This window comes from Vidua chalybeata, chromosome 17, assembly GCF_026979565.1.
Source record: "Vidua chalybeata isolate OUT-0048 chromosome 17, bVidCha1 merged haplotype, whole genome shotgun sequence".
Taxonomy (NCBI): Eukaryota; Metazoa; Chordata; class Aves; order Passeriformes; family Viduidae; genus Vidua; species Vidua chalybeata.
The window spans coordinates 955,372-974,638 of NC_071546.1; the positions used below are offsets into that span (position 1 = coordinate 955,372).

General features: G+C 43.9%; 1 protein-coding gene across 5 annotated transcripts in view; it reads right to left on the reverse strand.

The window, feature by feature from the left end:
- Nucleotides 1-2,363: 2,363 nt before the first annotated feature.
- The window catches only part of RALGAPB (Ral GTPase activating protein non-catalytic subunit beta), a 62,053-nt gene continuing 45,149 nt past the window's right edge, over nucleotides 2,364-19,267 (reverse strand). For all 5 annotated transcript variants that reach the window (XM_053958373.1, XM_053958371.1, XM_053958372.1 and 2 more), the window contains 9 exons: nucleotides 18,949-19,158; nucleotides 17,831-17,989; nucleotides 15,702-15,867; nucleotides 12,940-13,062; nucleotides 12,086-12,222; nucleotides 11,017-11,125; nucleotides 8,556-8,634; nucleotides 7,998-8,146; nucleotides 2,364-6,379 (listed from right to left, as the gene is read on the reverse strand). In XM_053958373.1, coding sequence (XP_053814348.1) covers nucleotides 6,186-6,379; nucleotides 7,998-8,146; nucleotides 8,556-8,634; nucleotides 11,017-11,125; nucleotides 12,086-12,222; nucleotides 12,940-13,062; nucleotides 15,702-15,867; nucleotides 17,831-17,989; nucleotides 18,949-19,158 — 1,326 coding nt within the window. In that variant the 3' untranslated portion in view covers nucleotides 2,364-6,185. The remainder of the gene's footprint in view (nucleotides 6,380-7,997; nucleotides 8,147-8,555; nucleotides 8,635-11,016; nucleotides 11,126-12,085; nucleotides 12,223-12,939; nucleotides 13,063-15,701; nucleotides 15,868-17,830; nucleotides 17,990-18,948; nucleotides 19,159-19,267) is intronic.

Below are 19,267 nucleotides of genomic sequence, written 5' to 3' on the forward strand. Positions count from 1 at the left end.
TAATGTTAATTATAATCTGTAAAAATACATATAACTAAGAAGAAAATCTCATGGCTCTTGGAGGAAAGAGAAAACAGGTTTAAACCTCACTGCACTCATGTGAACCTCCACCCAGCTCCCATGGCTGCTTCTCTGCCCTGGGTGCTGCCCACAGCTTCCACAGGGCATGTCTGCTGGGCATGAGGGGATCCCCTAAGTAGCATGAAAAGCCAAAAGTCAGGGCTGAGGCCCCTGGGATGCTCCTGGTTGCCACAGCAACATGCTGCCTTCCTCCATGATGCTGTGATGTTGTCATGGAGATGACCTGACCCACACCCTGGGATGCTCAGTGGCCCCCAGAGCCCTGGGGTTACACAGTCAATGTGGCCATTAGGTAGCCCAGTGTCACCAGGGACATCCCAGCAGCACAGATGTGGGCCAGGGACACAGGGAGCACTGACATGGTCCAGGGACATCAGCACCTGCCTGCACTCCTCACTGCAGCAAGTGTGCTGGGGATGCCAGCAGCCATGGCTCACCCCAGTTCCACCTTCAGACACTACCTGATATGTCCTGACAGACATTTGTTCACTGCAGGCAGCCAAATGTTTTCTCAGTTTAAAGCAGTAACTAAATTACATTTCACCCTGGAAAATTATCTGTACTGCAATTTGGCTTCATTTGTGGTCAAAACCAGCTGTGCTACAATAAGAACAGGCATCTTGGGTGTCAGTGTGCCATGCTTCTGCTTCCTCAGGGAGTTTATAGGAATAGCTGAGGAAAATAGAGGGCACTGGGGAGGAGTCATCTGCTCTACACTCCCATGGCAAACCTGCCACCAGCTCCTCTGCTTGACATGGGGTGCTGCCTGCTGATGTGTGCCCCACAGAGCAGCTCCCCTTCATTAACAACAAATTAGAAGTTAAATCTCTTTTCTGCCTGTGGCAGAGGACACAGCCAGGGTGCTTCACACTGCGGCCACTCCTGCCTCATCCCAGGATTTATTATTTCTGTTTTTGCAGCAATCACCTGGTGGTGTCAGGTCACTCCACTCACATGGAATGGAGCACCTGAGGGGCATGGGGAAGCTTTCACAGAAACCAAGGAGCTGCTTCCAGCTGGACCCTCCTGCCTCGAGGACCTGGAGGCCATGGAGCCTGGAGTTGCCTTTGAGTTCCTGGGCTCAGAGAGGAAGGTTGTTCCCCACTGTGCACCTACACAGGCCACATCTGCCAAACACCACCTGTTCCAAAATTCAGCTGATAGAGACCCACTTCCAATCCAAAGTCTTAAGTGAGATTTCTAGCCTCCCAAAACAGCTGGGAGTATCGACCCCTCTCCAAGAGGAAAAAAGAAAGCATCAGGCTCCAAACCAGCCCCGGAATGCCCTTCCCGCAACCTGGCCCTGCAATTTGGGACTGCAGAGGAAGATACTCAACTGTTTATCACACATGTTTGTGATTCTTCAGAGATCACTGTGGGACCTGCCTTAACCTTCTGTCCTGGTTTAGGGTAAATTTGGGAGAGAACCTCCGAAGGGTTCTCTCTGAACCCACCACACTTTCCCTGAAGTATCATGGTGAGGAGCTTGCATGAGTGGCACCAGCTTAAGTTACTGAAGATGAAACCAGCAGGAAAACAAATGTTCACAAATCCCAGCTTGAGGTTTCTGGACCAGTCACTTCAGTGCTTTCGTTCCAGTCCGCAGGTCGGGCAGCTTGGGCAAAGCACCAGAGCGGCTGCAAAGGTGAAATCCCAGGGACAGCACAGGGCCCCTGCCAGAGAAACAGCCCCTGCACCAACACACGTAAGTCCTGCAGCCCTGACCCACACTGGGAACTCATCCCCTCCTTAAGGAGCTCAGAGATGGTCCACGGAGATGTGGCTGGATGGCATTGGCAAACCCTCTCCCTAACCCACTCAGTTCCCCAGGGCTCGCTGGGTGCATCACCCTTGTGGGACACAGGGCCCCGCTGCTGCACAGCTCCTCTCCAAACCCAAAGCTGAGGATTTGGATTTCTCCCCTCTCTGCCCAGACAGCAGAGCCCTCACTCTCACAGGGTTCTGCACCTGAAGCATATGGCTTCTCCCTGTCCTGGGTGGGTGTCCACACCTGAGATGGGAAGCAGCACATGGAGTGACTGGAGAACATTGGCATTGCAGGAACATCAGGCTCCCTTCAAAAGCCAGTCTTTAATGTTTTTGCTCCCCAGACTATTGAGATGCAAAGTGATTTTCTCACCTATGAGCCTCACTGTTCCCAGAGCTACTGAGGTGCAGAGGGTATGCAATTCTACTACCTCTGTCTGCTGTTTTCCTGGGAAACATCTTCATTGTAGAATTTCCAAGGTTTTGGAAAATACTAAAAATTGACCACTGCAAAGTTACTAGATAAGAATCTTTAAAATTTATTGGACTAATTGTGTTACATTCAATATTTGATGTGTTTCTCCTGGACAAAGAATTGGCATAAATACAAACAAGCCTTTGTGTGCCTTCCCTAAACAAATAAGAGATAAAGTACTAGAGACAACAGAACATAGTTCACATGTTCATATTTACATTTTACCTTTACTTTACAACTTAGCGCCAAGAATATTTACAGAAAAATACAGTAAGAACAGAATGTTCATGTCTTGGCAACAAACAGGAATTCATACAAATTTTCTATGATTGAAGCACAGGATATCTGGCGTTCTCACTTCTAATTGCTCCTGCTAAATCCATGGGGAAAAGGGCTGTGTTTGCCTTCAAAGGTATCACTCAATTACACAATCAGGAAAATGCATCAAATTTGTCTGTGAGGCTGAAATTTAGTTTTCTCCTCTTCCTGGGCATGCAGAACCTTGTGAAAAGAAACACTGGAACCTATGGAGAACCCAGCAGGTACAGCCCAGGGCAGCCAGGGCTGCTCCTCCCTCCAGCCTTGCACACTGCTACCCAGAGATGCACCCATTTCCACAGGCACAGTCCTCCCCTTCTCCTGCTTGCTGTAAGGTTCTAATGCCTTCCTAGAAGTACCTTTAAAAGAATAGCTTTTCTTCAAAAGTCTCTATTAAGGTACTAAAGCGTAATTTCAACACTGTGTTTAACAATGCGACAGTGGTCACTTCCAGCTCTGTTTAAACAGAATTATGAACCCAAACTGAAAGGTTTGATGAAAAGTGGCCCCAGGTTAATTACAGTGGAACACTTGCAGGTCAGGGGGTGGGGGGTGGTGTCAGCGCTCATCCCCTCTGATGGACAGGGATGCTGACCCAAGCAACTCAAGCATCAAGTCAGGAATTTTATGCAGCAGTTTGTGATATTAAAAAAAAAAAAAAAAAAATCTGGATTCTTGGATAACTCTTGCAAGTCACCACAGAAATAAACCTCATTTGCTCTGACCTTTCAGGGGAAAAGCTCTCAAGAAAGTACCCTGGACTAGCTAAAGCTATTGGAATTTGGTCAGACTTTGAGAGGAGATGGACATTAATTCCCAGACTGGTGGGGTGCATTTGGTTATGAAGCCTGAGACTTCCACACATCCTGGGGAAGGAGGGACAGTCCCTTCAGGCACCCTGCACTGGCACAGTCTGCCCAGGGTGCCCACTGCTGTGACCAGCACCCAAACCATGAGAGATGGCAGCACAGTTTTGCATCACAATATTTTTATACTCAACTGTGACTTTCCCGAAGGCTCAACTTTCCAGAGAGCCAATCCCACCACCTACAGCCAGGTCACATCACCTGTAACCTGCTCACCAGCTGGTTCTACAACTCAACTGATACATGATATATGATACATCCATCCCCTGGCATTGGGAGTGGCCACAATGTGGCCAAATTCCCTTCTTTCCAGACTCCTGCCAAGTCATATGGCTCTCACAACTGTTACTGCTCCCATGGGGGTCTTTAGGTGAACATGGAAATACACCCAAGATAACCCTTCAGCCAAGAACAGGTCTTTTTAAAGAAAGTAAATCTTCAGGCAGTCTACCAGGCTATCCCTGCCAGAAACCACTCAGGGTTTGCCCCAAGGCCCATCTGCTTTCTTGACAGTTCCCAACTGCCTGGCAGCAGCACCTGGCAGCTGTGCTGTATCTGCCAGGACTGTATAACACTCAGCCATGGTAGGTGGGGATGCTTTTACACTATCAGTGTGCAGACACAGGGGTTGCTCAGGATGTTTACTGGTTACACATGCATTGCTCATGCCTTTTAAACCAGTGGGCTCAAGTGTGTTTGGCCATTAATTAGATCCAACAGGTACATACAGTGTGGGTAAATTTTGTTCCTGGCAAGAGTTTGGCAGAGGAATGAGGCTGTCCAAGTTCCCTGCACAGCCTGGCCAATGCACCCAAACACTGCCCCGGAGCTCCTTGTGCCACGTGCCACCTGGGCAGCACACAGGTATGGGCCAGCCAGCACACATCCTGCTACAGGGGTTTTCTTTGGATGGTTTCATCTTTTCACTTTTTATTCACCTGGATCAAATTCCAGAGCTCCTGAATTGAGAAGTCAGTGCACTTGTTCCCTGCCACAAGCACACATCACTTTGGCTGACCACCTCAAAGTCCTTTCTCATGTATTTTTAGGGGCCTCTGCTTCCATGAACTCTTTGTGAAAAACCACATGGAAAGCCAGGAGCGAGGTCTGTCCTTGGCAGGTAAGCTGTAATGAAACAATTAAAACTGCTTCAGGTCAGAACTGTTGCAAAAAGTAGGTCTGAAATATCAAAATTCAATGCCTGACAAGTATTACTGCAATGCATAGCACAGCTTATTAAAACCACTTCGAAAATAATGTGAAGAGCTCCCCAAATTCCTGCTCACTCATCCTCTTCCATTATCCAGTGCTGGAAGTGATCAGAATGCTGCTGCGGTCACACTGCACCTCCCCAGGAGTGTCAGCCACAATTCCCTGCTGCAACACCAGCTGGGATGTTCCAGGAGCCAGAGGTGCTACCAGGGCTGCCCACACCCACCACGCCTCTGAGATCCCAACTGGAGCTGTAAACATCTTTTCCCAGCACATCCTTTGAGTCCTGAACACATCAAAGCCACAGGCTGAAAATGATAACTTCTGGCCTAGGTGGAAGCGTTGCTGCCGAATGTGAGAATATACAGAAGATTCAAAACAATGTGAATTATAACTCCAAAGGGGCTTTCATGGCATTGGAATTAATGGGGAAAGAATTAGTGAATTTTCTTTTTGAGTTGTTTAGTCTGTTTAACAGGAGCTTTTGAAAAGTGTTGTAGAAGATGCAAAAACTGCTCATGCTATAAGTAACAGGGAGGAGGCAGCCCCAAAATCTCAGATTTCAATCCAATGGTAGGAAGGCAAGTAATGTTTATGCATTTTATGGAAATGATGAGGAGGTGATACAGACACTTCAAAATAAATTAAGTAGTTGCATAAAAAAAAGAACTAAAAAATAAAAATCAAGCTACTGAAATTAAATGTGACATTTTGCAACAGACCTGAAAGTCATCATCTCGCTTTTATAGAATCAAAAGCTCTTATCCAATAATAACTCTTTTCAGAAAGTCATTAACGTCAGGTGATGGTTGTTGTCTTGTATGCAGACAGACTCACTCGGAGCCCTGGAGGGAGTGGCCACATAGAGCATCTGGGCTTTGGATTTCAGGGCCTGCTTCTTCCAAGCAATCTTCCTCCTCTGGCTTCTGGTACACAGATGGGTTACACTCAATGAAGGATCTTCTGCTGAACACTGAAGGGGGACTCAAAATGTCTCTGAAGTTCTTACAGGGAAAGTTAATGCTCTGGAATAGACTCCTCCTCCAAGGAAAGATCCTGCTCTCTTGCCCTTGGACAGGTGGGTGCAGCAAGGCGTCTAATGGCAGGTTTGTTTATATTCTTATTTTCATCCTCATATGCAGAGATGGCTTTACTTTGTTTTCCCCTCAGAGCAAGACACTTACAGTTCCTAATTAGTCTGGAAAGGATGACTGGGTGAAGAGATTATTTTGCTAGCATCCAGGAAGACTGGAAATCAGTAATCTGAGGGTAGGTGAATCAATTCAATATCCCAACTGCAATGTTTCAGATTCATTTCTCATTCCTCCCACACGGTATCTGCTGACTTGTGCTAGAACAGGATTTCCTGAATTCCGGAGGGCTGAGAAAATTTGTTGTTGTTATTTAACTGTTTTCATTAGTGTAGCCACCAACCTCTGATCTAATTGTCCTGGAAGGATAATGACCTAGGGGTTGCAGTTCTTGAGCCCAACCTCCTGGAAAAGTGAGGTATAAAACTCTGGCTCCAGCTGCCTGTTCCGGTATTTATTGACAATATCGGCTATTTTCTGTTTTCGGCGGACGTGTGGGGGGTTGTAGGAGTCACTTTCCAGCCTCTTTCTCCGACAAATATTTATTACTGTCTGTCTCACTAGAAAACCTGAAAAAGAAACAACATTTGAATCAAGTTTAAATTCAATCCTGCACCCCTCTTCTGGCTTCCCAGGCGAAGACAATTTTGTGTTCTGTCCCATCTAAACCCAGGGGAGATGCCCAGCACCACCAAGTCAAGAACAGTTGATAACAAACAGCCATGGTCTTTTTACATGGCTTGTAAAGGCCTTCAAAGAAAGGGACTCACTCAGTGGTACCCTAAACTGACCAGAAGAGAAGGAGGAGTATCCTCTGCTTTGCCAGAGCCAAGCAGCTGCCTGGAAGAATCACCCTTGGGACAAGAGGGCAAACCCAGAGCAGGCAACACAAGAGTCACAGTACCACAGCCCCAGCTACACCACACATCTGGACCTTAGATGGGCCCTGAGGTCATAACAGGTAATTCCAGGGGAGCCCTGAGAATGAAAAAAGTACCTGTCAGTACCTTTTTCCAGTAGGAATTGCAAAGCCTTCCCCTTGGAAAGGAGATGAGGAAAGACCTGATGGGTTGTGGCTGCAAACAAGTTTCTCTTCCCCTCACTGCCTTGTCACTTTTGTCACCCCTCTGTAACTTACACTGCTGGATGTGGATGGAGGAGGAGGTGGGGAATCAAAGCAGTAGCACTCAAAAGCTGGCAGCTAACTTTATCTTATTTTATTTTGAAAGGAAATTTCTATGCTTCTAAGGAAGCAAGTATCCCTTACCCCCTTTGCTGTTTCACAAGCTCCTTTTTAAAGACAGAAACATGTAGAGGACCTCACTGCACACAAACTACACCTGCTGAACTTAGAGATGAGAAAAATTTCACTATATTAACAGTCCTGATGCAGCAGAAAAACAAGCCCAACTCTAGGAAAACACACCTGATAGTTTTTCAGTAAAAGCCACTGTCATCAGCTGAGTTCAGAAATGTTATTTAAGGGCCCAAGTGTGGCTTCAATTTGCCAATCACTGAATTAAGCATACAAGCCCCAGAAGCTGGAAGTCACCTCCAACAGCAGCTTTATGGTTATGTACAGGTATCCTAATGTTCATTACTTCATTTTACTCTGTCCTGGGTACTCTTCTCGCTGGGTGGGACTTCCAGTTACTGAAGCTAAATAGCACCAATACCAGGACAGGTCCCATGAATTTATCCAGGAACAGAGGAAAAGGCAGTGGGCACACATGGAACCTGTTAACACATGCCTGCACGGTATTTTTATTGAACACATCAGAAAATCCTTAGTTGCTGTGGTTTTAATCCCTGTCTGGCTTCTAAACCAGAAGGAACACACAGCATGCCAGCAAAGTAACAAATTCCATAGCACCCTCTGGTGCACCCTTGGTTCTCTGTACTAAATACCAGGGTCACATTTTGGATCTCTCCTATTTAAACAGGCCCTGTTCCTAGTTCCAATGCTCTCTCCTGCTATTCTGGCAGCCAAGGGCTGCCCCCTGTTCCCTCTGCTGCTCCTGCTCCCACTGATGATGCAAACAGCATGGCTTTCATTTGTTCAGCAATGCCTAACACTTTTTCCAAAGAAAGATTCCAGACCATGTACTTCACAGCTATATTATTATTATTATTATTAAAAAAAAAAAAAACAAAAAACATGAACAATCCTAAACCCCTTTAGCTTACCAAGAGCTCTCCTACTGACTATCATTCCATCCACCAGTGGGATAACCATGTTGAATTTCCCAGTTGCTCCTTGTAGTTTTATCCTGAATAAGCCAGTGTTTAAAGGATGGATGAAGATCACAGGAACTTCCTTCTCAGGAATGGTAGATCTTAAGGGAAAAACACAACTGTTCAATCAGTTTTAAAGCACTGTTTCAATTAATGATCCCTTTAAGTGTTAAAAGAAAGTTTTAAAATGCCTCATGGCTAAGGCAGCAGGATCCTGGGGCATGTTCTGAACCCTTAGAAGGGCTCTGTCAGTTGTGCCATGCCTATGATCTCTGTCCCCACAGGACTGGAGAGCTCTGCAGACAGAGGACAGTGTGTATGCAGCATTAACCACCTCACAATGGAGCCAATCAGGAGGGAGGCTCATCACAGACTCAGATAAAACTGCACATTTTCTGTTCTTTAATTTAAATTTTATCTGCAGTGATATGAAGAGCTCTTTCACTTTTTCAACCAAAAAACAGTCCACTGAGAAACCAATAAAAATAATGAAAATAAGAGTGGCCTTACCTCAGGGAAGTGCTACTATTGGCTGTGGTTTCCACACCAGTGCTAGTCTCAGATACCAGATCAGGGAGGGGAAAGTTTTCTGTAAGAAATGCAGATGCACCAAATAAAGTTTATCTAATACAGTGGGGTTTTTTTTTTTTTTTTTTTGGTGTGTACAAGGAAAGATTATTTATCATCAGTCAAAACCATACAGTCCTAAAGCATTTATACCACTAGTGTTCTTGCACAGCTAGCATCTTTGTTTGGCTTCCAGTTTCAGCAGTCATGGAGGGCACACACACCTCAGCCATCTGCACTCAACAGATGAGGTCCCAAACCTCAAATTCTCTCATCCCAAAGGTCAAAATCTCTAGACGAACCATGAAAGCAGGAAGGAGATGAACTACTTCAACCACAAAAAGATCCTTCAAATTATTGTTCACTGCATCTTCACCCATCCACAAGCAATCAGCCTCCTGAATACTGTGAGGAGCATTGAACAATACCAACCACTCACACCTATGGTTCCCTTGAGCCCTGATCCCACAAACATGATATTCTTCCTCAAATCCAAGCTCTGTGGATCTCTATCATAACCTACAACTCTGCTGCCATGCAATTGGTAACAAAGACTGGATAATGAACATGAATGAGGAAAAAGTAAGAACTTGAGTCCCTTAAGGGGATTTGGCACTTCCCAACACCTTGTTCGTGGGTTAAGAGATGTTGAGAGTTACTCACAGAAGTACAGTTCAGGCAGCAGGACAGTTCCTCCAGCAGAAAGAGTCTAAGGCCCAAACCCAGATGTGGCCATCAAAGCTGGGATGCTAAGGGCACACAACAGCTGGAGCAAGCAGAGGGAGATCATGGTGAGCCATGGACACTCTGAGATGGAGCAAGAAGGAGGGCAGGCAGTTGGCACCAGAGTGATAACCTTGACTACAAAGTGACAGCTTTTCAGTGTCCAGACTCAAAGATGTACTAGAAGCATAGGCAAAAGCCAAGAACATATGGACCATATGGCAGAGCCTCTGGGCTAGGAGTCACTTCCAAGAGCTGCCCTCCCCTCCATCCAACTGCCAGGCTTACTGAGGCTCACAAAATCATTTCTTCAGCTTCAAGCCCAGAACTCTGGGATATTCCTATGGCTGCTGAAAGAAACAGTCAAGCAGAAGCATGCCTGTGTAGCACAGCTGTTGCCCCTGCAGTGACAGGGGTCTAGCGGCCACCCAAGAAGGAAGTGGGTCAGGGACATCAGCTTGGAACACACGCTGTCCAATGTCCGGACAAGAAAATGATGGTGCAGAACTTGCTGTCTGCCTCTTCATCTCAGTAAAGCTCTGAGGGACATGCTGTGGACAAGGTGGTCTTCCTGAGAATTTATATCTACACTTAACAGGAAGCTTCCTATTGATTGCTGCTCCCATTCCCATGGTTGCTTTACTCAATTAAGGCCTTAGTTCCTTCCAAAGGTCCACCCTTATTGCCAGACTGGGAACCAGGATTAGAAATCAAAGACAGAATAAAGCAGCAGTTCCTGGCCAGTCTTGCAGACACTGCTGGGCTAGGCCAGTGCACAGAGACTCTCACACAGCACTGAGGCCTGGCCATGGCTTGGAACCAGCACACAAGAAGCTTCTGGGGACAAAGAATTCCTCAGTGCTGCTCACCATGGCCATGCCATGGCTGCAACAGGATAAGCAAAGCTGGGTCTCTCCCAGAGCAGCAGTACCCCGAGGCAGAGAGGAAACACCAAACTAAGAAACAAAGTTGCATGAGGAGCAGGAGCTTGCCTGAGCAACAGAGCAGAAAGAGAGCATGGAGCAGGCACCCTGAGTGCAGAACAAACCATCTCCCCTGAAGAGAGAGAATATGGCGTTCCAAAGGCGCCATCACACCAAGGAGGATGATGATCCCTCCAGCGCAGAGGCAGCAGGTGTCAGAAGCCATTCTTTTTAAGGAAGAAAACCAGATCCACTCCTAGGAGACAACAGCCGAGGAGAACTCAAAAGCAGGGGAACACACCTGCCTTGGGTGCTGAGCTTAAGAAGGTTCATTACAGCATTTCACAGGTACTGCCAGCACTACAGGAAACTTCAGACCTCCATATGCCACCGATTCGTGTACACTCTGATGGATCACAACGCAAATACTGAAGAAATTATTCAGAATCTTAAGTGTTGTTATAGACAACAATTAATTAGGACTTATTTTAATCGTGAGGGTGGTGAGGCCCTGGCACAGGTTGCCCAGAGAAGCTGTGGCTGCCCCATCCCTGGAAGTGTTCAGGCTGGATGGGGCTTGGAGCAACCTGATTTAGTGAAAGGTGTCCCTGCACATGGAAGGGGGTTGGGACTAGATGAGCTTTAAGGTCCCCTCCAATTCAAACCAGTCTGTGGTTCCATAAAAAAAAAAGAACAGGGTTTCTCCTTTGGTTCCTGCCCTGTTGTTACTTTAGTGAACAGCTAGAAGTTGTACATACCTATATCATCATAACGTTCCACCCAGACCACATACACTTTGGTTTCAGGTCCCATTGGTGGAATGGTTCGGCCCTGAGGCATCCTCTTTGATCTAGAAGTAGGACTGAGCTGTTTTGAACAAAAAGGAAGAGCAGCATTTGCAAACATCGTGACTCCAATAATGCAGCCAACAAGTATTTCCCAGCTGCTCCTCAGTCATTCATATCTCAGCCAGGTACAACCTCTGCCAGCTATTGAGCAGGGGCAGCTGTGCTAGAACTACTCACTGCAAACTGGGTTGCCAACCTACTAGTTTTCAATATAAACTAATATATATATATATATATATATAAAATCAACCTTGAATCAGTTAGAAGTTTTTCTTAATGTTCTTGAAGACCTTAAATGAGTAAATATACATTTTGAGGTGAATTCTAAACAAGTAATCAGCAGTAATAAGTCTTTCACTTACAGATACAACAGTTCATGGTTTTCTATTTTGTTAGTGCACAAAAGCAACTTCTGGTACTTCAGACACAACTGACACTATTTGTAACTGGGTAGGTAGGAAAAGTGTTCATGTCTATCCATCCTCAATTTCCAAGCATGGATTTCAGGCTGAATTACTCTGTAAATATTGCATATACTTTCTCCTGCACACATTTCAAGATTTCAGGATGCACACTATTACCACTCAGCATGTCTAAGTGTTATATTTAAGCAATGTAAGCTTGCTATCTCCTACTGTAAAGGCAAATTCTGGCAGGACCAAAGCAGATATCAAAGATTAATGGCAAGGAACAAGTAGCTCTACATACCAGGAAACCAAATCATAGACTATCAGAAGTCCTGAGCATTGCCAGCAGGCTTCTTAAAAGGAAAAAACAAAACAAAAAACAAAAAACACCCCAAAAAAACAAAACCCCAAAAAACCCAAAAATCAAAAAAAAAAAAAAAAAAAAAAAAAAAAAAAAAAAAAAAAAAAAAAAAAAAAAAACACACACACAAAAAAAAACCCCACAAAACCCCAAACACACCAAAACACACCAAAACAAAAACAAACGAACACAATTTTTTTCAATGCCTTACCCGCTGGGAGGGATTAAGATTGTCTGTATGATTGGGGAAGAGTTCAAGTGTCAGAGGCTGCTGCTTCAATATTCCTGGCAGCAGGTCCATGTTGGAGTCACTTTCTTGGTCAGAGACACTGCTTTCCAGTGAATCAGCTGTAAGACAGAAGAAAAAAAGATGGACTTTATCTATTCTTCCACCAAAAAAATTAAGCTGCCATCATCTATAACGTTTTGATACTAAAAAATATAAGGCTGTTGAAACTAGACATGCATAAATGTGTGGTCAAGTCAATATAGTCCTCATAAGCAGGAAGATAAGCTAGGAGATAACTGCCAGTTATTGCAGAAACAGACTGCCAGTAAAGCACTCCCTATGGACTTACACACATCCCAGCCATTTCCTATAGAACAGTCTCCTCCTTCTTATGGGTACACCATATTTTATTCCAGGCAACTTTCAGTATGCCAAAGATGCCATGAAAGCTGTTGCTTTTCTACTTAGCATTGGTACAAACACTCCTGTATGTGCTGCAGGAGCACATCACTGACAGGAAAGGAAAAAAAAATAGGCATCACCAGTTAATGGTGAATCACATGTCCAACCTAAAGCACCCTGGCAACAACAAAACTGCTGTGCATGCCTGGACATCTACTGAGGTTCAGAGAAAGGTACAGAACAGATGCCACATCTGGAAGGAGTTTAAGGATTACAATGCTGTAATTTAAACATCCATACCTTTCTGACAAGGATCTTGTCTAAACACGCTACTTAGTTAATTTGCTTAGGTTTTGCTTCTGAAAGAGCTCTCAAACAACAAAAAAAAAAAGTTGTTTTCATTTTTGTATAGAGTATGTACAGACAGATCTTACTCAGGGATTCCACTGGTGATGGGACAACAAAGGCGATTTCTGTCAGGGCATCTGCATAATACAACACTTTCTTCTGCCCATTGAAAATACTTGCCCCAACATCTTCTGAGATAATTAGATCATCTGAAATGGACAGAAAAGGAAAGTTTAGCCAAAAGTAAGCTCTACTTCTTTACACTCTCCATCCCTCAAATACAGGGTGCAATCAACAAGAAGAAATAATGCAAATTTCATTTTAAAATTAAATGAGTCAAATCTCATGGCTAACAACCTTTCTCAGATATATATTTTTACTGTCTTGAAGGAAAAGTAATTTTGGGTTGGGAGTGGCTTCATTTTGAACACATTTCCAATGTACTGGATTCTTTATTTCCTAGTACTCTAGTAAGCACATCTGCCACAAGAATTCATCTACCATCTATCTCTGAGCATTCTGTCTAGCAACATCATGCAGTTAGTCATTCAATTTCCAAAGGATTCTAACATTTATCACTTCAGTCTGATACTATTCTAGAATTCCAAGCCAGTTTCTACAGGCTGTCTTCAGTCTTTTCTCTGTCAAGCAGAGTTAGAAAAAGAACTGTCACCAATCAATGCAAGAAAGGTCCTCATTCTTGGTCTCCGCTGATTCCCTCACAACTGGCCAATACAGGCCATCAGAACAGAGAAAGAACATCCCTCCCCCCTTTTCCTCCCCCTAGCAAGGACTTTAAAATGAATTATTTCTCTGATTCAGTTTACAGAAGAGTTCCTGGATAACTGCCTCAGCAAAGCCACTGGAGCAGTGAAATTCAGCATACTGACAGAGAAGTGGCCAGAGACATGTTGAAGACTCCAAGCCATTCTTCAGCATCAGGAAAAGATTCCTACATCTCCAGTGCATAGGTGCCCCAGCAGCAGCACCACAACTCTAACCCATCTCTTTAGGAATTTCTTTGATTTTGGGGGTGCTGCAGGGAAACATTCCCATGAAATTATTTTAACCACAACTCACCAGAAGCTATTTTAAAGTTACAGAATCATTGAGGTTGGAGATCATTGAGTCCAACTGTTAGCTCAGCACTGCCAAACTCACCACTAACCCATGTCCCCAAGTCCCACATCTGCACAGCTTTTAAATCCCTCCAGGGACGGTGACTCCATCACTGTCCTGGGCAGCCTGTGCTAGTGCCTGACCACCCCTTCCATAAAGGAATTGTCCCCAGTAGCCAACTTAAACCTATACTGAGGCTATTTCCTCTCATCATTCATTACCTGGGATACTGACCCTGACCTGGCTACAGTGCTTTTCAGGGAGTTGTAGAGAGCTCTCCTGAGCTTCCTTTTCTCCAGGCTGAGCCCTCCCAGCTCCCTCAGCTGCTCCTCGTCGGACCTGTGCTCCAGCTCATTCACCAGCAGAACCAGATTAGAAGTACCCTGCCCTTCCTCCCTTCCATTTCTGAATGCTTTTTCTGTTTCCTTCTTCCCAAAGCTGGTTGAATTAATTCAGTTATTTAGTGGTCTGTGTTTTCATTCAAATGGCTGAAAAAATTTGAGCTGAAAATTCCACATCAAACCAGGCCCCTGACTTCTGCAGTTGTTCTGACACAGCCACTGCAAGGGGACGTCAGAGGGCTCCGCCTTTGAGAAAGCACAGCGTGACCCTGTCCTTAAAGCAAAATTAAATCCAGACCTAGCCATTCTGTAATCCATCCTGACTTGCTCAGAGAAAGCAATGCCTCTGTACTCTAACCTCTCCCGAACACTTCCAGCCTTCTATGGTTTGTACTTTTATTCCATAACTTAAGGGAAAAGCCTCCAGCTGGCTGCAGATACAGGTGAAGGGCACTCCTAAGACACAGTGAATGGACAGCAGAGCAAGTGCTGCTTAAGCACCTGCAGCTGTAATGATGTCACACCTGATGTCAACATCAGGTCAAGGATGATGAACAAGCTACACCAGCCTTACCACTGCCTTTGGGTGGCCCACCGGAGGCTGTGGCTCTGGAGATCACCCAGAACAGGTCTGGGCTTTGGAGCAGTGACACTGAAACCAGCCCAGACACTACCAATTCCCAGAGGATCTGATCAAGTTGTCCAAGGGAGAAGCTAACTCAACCCCCAGTTTCCCATCCTGGCATATTAGCTCACATTCCTGAGGATCATTTTGGGTGACAGAGTGGTGTATGACAAGCTCAGGGTAAGAGTTGCTCTAGTGGCAAAAAGCAGAGTCAATGAAGCAAGACAGAGAACCATGTGGAGGTTCCAACACCTCCAGGACCTACCTATACACAGCAGCTTTAAATATTTCATTTAAATCTACTTAGAGAAGACAAAAAAAAAAAAAAATCACACAGTATTTCAAGCCTATCTGCCAATACACAGAACAATCTGCAAGAGATTTCACCTGAATATTGTTTTGGAATAATATATTAAATACTCTTCAAATTTAAAAAAATATAACCCAGAGGTATTTTTTTTGCTGAGGCTACTTCCTCCCAACAACATACAGACATCAGTTTTGCTCACTCTGACTTGAAACTTCACTTAATATTTACACATTGCTTTTTAGCAAACATCATTTAATCAAAAAAAAAACCAACCAGACAAAAACCCCAAAACAAAAAAATAACAACCAAAAAAAACCCCACCAAAACCAAACAAAAAAAACCACTGAAAAAAAGTGCGCCAGTGTTTAGATAGGTACACAAGAGCAAGAAAATTGTCTTCTAAAGGAGCCTAAACAACTTAATTTACTACAAAAGACATTTACTATGTCTTACCTTGTTCAGGTCCCTCTTCATCATTGCAGCTGTTGATTGACCAGCTTGTTGAAACGTGACCAGTCCACCCAGGGTGCTTCCCAACATCAACAGACCAGCCCAGAGACAGCAAGAACTCCAGGAAGTGGGGCTGAACAATTCTGGAAGACTCCATGTTCTTCAGGATCTGAAACCACCAGCAGAACCATGTTGGTACAGAAGCAGGAAACAAGCCTCTTCCTCCCCAGCTTTTTAATTCAATTTTTGTCACCAACATGGTTTTGCCCAAATATAGCTACAGAACAAGCCTGGAACCCCAGACTTTCTACATGGACATTACTCCCTGCTCCTCAGCATCCCCCTACCCTGCTTTGCCTTGTCCTATTCAATCAACTTGGCTTTCTGCCAGCATTTTCAAAGCCTGTAAACCAGTGAATTAAATGGCTGGAAACAGTACTCAAGTACTCAACAGTACTCAAGCACTCAACAGTACTCAAGCACCCATCAGAAAAAACACTGAGTACTCAGTGCAGAACCTGCATTTGCACCAAAGGTAACACAAGGGTTTTCTAGACACTTTTCACTATTAGACCAAGTTAAAATTTGAGGAGAAATGTATTTTTCTCACTACTCACCTGTACATGACATAGAGTGATTTAAAGGGCAGGCGTCACAGCACATTAAAAGTATGAAACAGATTTTCCAAAACAATTTTCAGTAGCATTAAGTGTGCACTTTAATCAAATATCACACTGTACTGTTCATGTTAAACTTTAATTCTACTTCTGACAGAGATTTGGGATGTGTCCACATGTTAAGGCAATTTTTATCTCATTATGACCAAGTGAGAATTGAGCCCAAACAGTACACAAGGACACGTGTGACTTGGGTAGCAGAACCATTGGCGTTGGTGGAACAAACAATCCATTCATCCTTTCTGGGCCATGCAGGAATTTGTTTCGTGGCAGAGGCATCAATCATTTTGGCTTGTGCAGGGGCAGAACATTGGGACACAGGCCTCAACAAAGCAGAAATTGCAGGGATGGGTGCTGGAAGGAAAGCTTCCAGGCTGGAGGCTTTGTGTAGCCACATAGTCCTGACACTCCATCCTAATGCCTCATACAGTGTTCAGCAGTATGCACTGAAATATCAGTTTTGCACTGAAATATCATTATTAATCCTCATTACTGAGCACATTGAAACCATAGCTGTGCTTCAGAAAAAGTCAGGGTAATTGTGGGCTGGAAGACATAAGAGCATATAAACATTCTGCTAATTCAGCAAGTGCACATCTCAGATCAAAGGCAGACCTAGCATATTTTGTTTCATACCTGACTTTGCAGATGACAAGATTCTGCACTGGCTACTCTGAATGAGAATTTGAACACTCACAGACAGATGATCCTGGTTTCAAGAATTGTGTCCCACACTGAAGTAGAAGGTGCTGCAGTGTTCTGCCAACTGTGCATTCACAGTGACACAAGGAGTTGGCACAATCATTTATTACAGAAGCCACGCTTCTACTCTTTACTACGGAAGTTATGAATGGAATGAGAAGGTACTAGAGAAACATCCTTTCCTAATGAGCCCATTAACCCTCTTAGCATGTTTCTAGGTCACAAAGAAGTCACAACTTAGATTTGCACAAATTAACCTGATTAACCTAATCACCTTTGAATCTAAATATTATAGCATAAAGACTTAAAATGAAATAATACTTCCTTATTTGCAGGAAGTTTTTCATTCTTTTAACATGTGTTTAGCATTAGAATGAAACCAAAATACCTTGACATTGCTCATTGCTGGAACAAACTGCAACCTTCCCTGCAAGCTGAGCCAACAAAGCTGAAATGCCTTTCTGATCTGAATTTTTGAACACTACAAATAAGGACAATACGGACAGAACATATAATAAAAATACTATTAATAGTATATGTCTTATCTATATTTAATAATATATTAAATTTGTTACAATAGTCCTAAGTGTGAGCAGCGTATTTCAACCTACAAATTAAGAGAGCATGCAGTGACTTGTAGCTCGCACTAGTTCTGACACTCCACTCTAATCACCAGCACTGATGCTTTACTCACTTGGAAATTACTAGAAACAAGACAATATAGACTAGTTGACACTCTACACTTTCACTTACCTCCTGGCTAGTCTTCTGGCCTGCCTTCATGTAGAAAATGAAAACAGTATCAAAAGGACGACAAGGTAACAAATCCAAGTAGCCAAGGTCATCAAAAAACCCAGGAAGAGCAGAGTCAAGTGCAATCAGGTGAGGAGGTAGACGACTGTTAGTAGGTTCCTGCCCAATAGACAGAGTTCAACAGCTTAAAAACCCATCTTTCTTAATTGAAAGGTCTTTATGGCTTCATGGCAATCCATTAAAATATAAAGAGTTTCCCTTCTCTAAGAGCAAAATTATACAGGGATTTCTGATGAGATACAATCTTGTCATTGTAAATGAGTAACAGCAAGCATAACAGGTTGACAATTTGTTGCATTCCACTCTCATTAAACAAAAGTGGTACTTCGCCAGTGAGAGACATAATATTTTGCTCAAGAAGAGCACACAATGAAAACAGCAGATGCTTTCAGAATATCACAGCTATCCACACAGTTGCATGTGCAGTTTCAGATTAACTTAAATACCATTGATACATAATACACTGAGCACTTTCAGACATCATTTTTGCAAATGCTCTACAATCTACTTTTCCTGAGAGCTTTCTGGAAGGAAAAGCAACAAATACAAGGGAGAATCCATAGGTAAGAGGCAGAATTTCAAATTAAGAATATGGATCATCTCTAAAAATAATTATTTTAATTTTCAAAACAAACCTCTACATCTATTATGTACCAAGTGTTTACGTATGACTAAACCACCTCAGCACAACCACCTCTGCAGCAAAACTTCTGTGGTAGTTATATTTCAGAGAGTCTTCAAGTACCACCCCAAAACCTAACTCAAGTTGTGGAATGATTTTAAGTGTGAACATTTGAGTGTGATGGCTTATGCAACTACTAAAAAGAAAGATACAGACACCTATTCAGAGCATTTTCAACTTGAGGCCCAGTCTTTCACAACCTTGCTCTGAATTTCGGAATACTGGAATCTATCACTTGATTTGATTAGACTGCAGCTGAACAGTAGTTGGAAGTACAGAGATGATCTTCCACTAACAAAACTTTTTTCTCCCTTTTGTCAAGCCAAATCACATGGGAACTGGAAGAACCGCACAACACCAAGAGGTATCAGATCACCTTCAACGCCTCTAATGAGAGGAACCCAAAGTGAGAGAGGAACAGACGTGCTGTCTGGAACTCCTGTGCTGGTGGCGGGGGCTTACACTCCGTGATGGGATCAGGAAAGCTCTTCTTCCGCCACTCCTCTTCACTTTTCTGATCTATGGAAGTCTCAAAGACAATCTGCTGAGCCATGCCACTCCTCAGCTTCTCATGGCGCTCTTCGAGCTGGAAAACATTGCATGAACTGCTGATGTCACCAAAATCACAAAGATCCACTAAGAAAACAGCTCCATCACTTAGCAAAGCTCTACAGCAGCAGCTGCAGTCCACCATC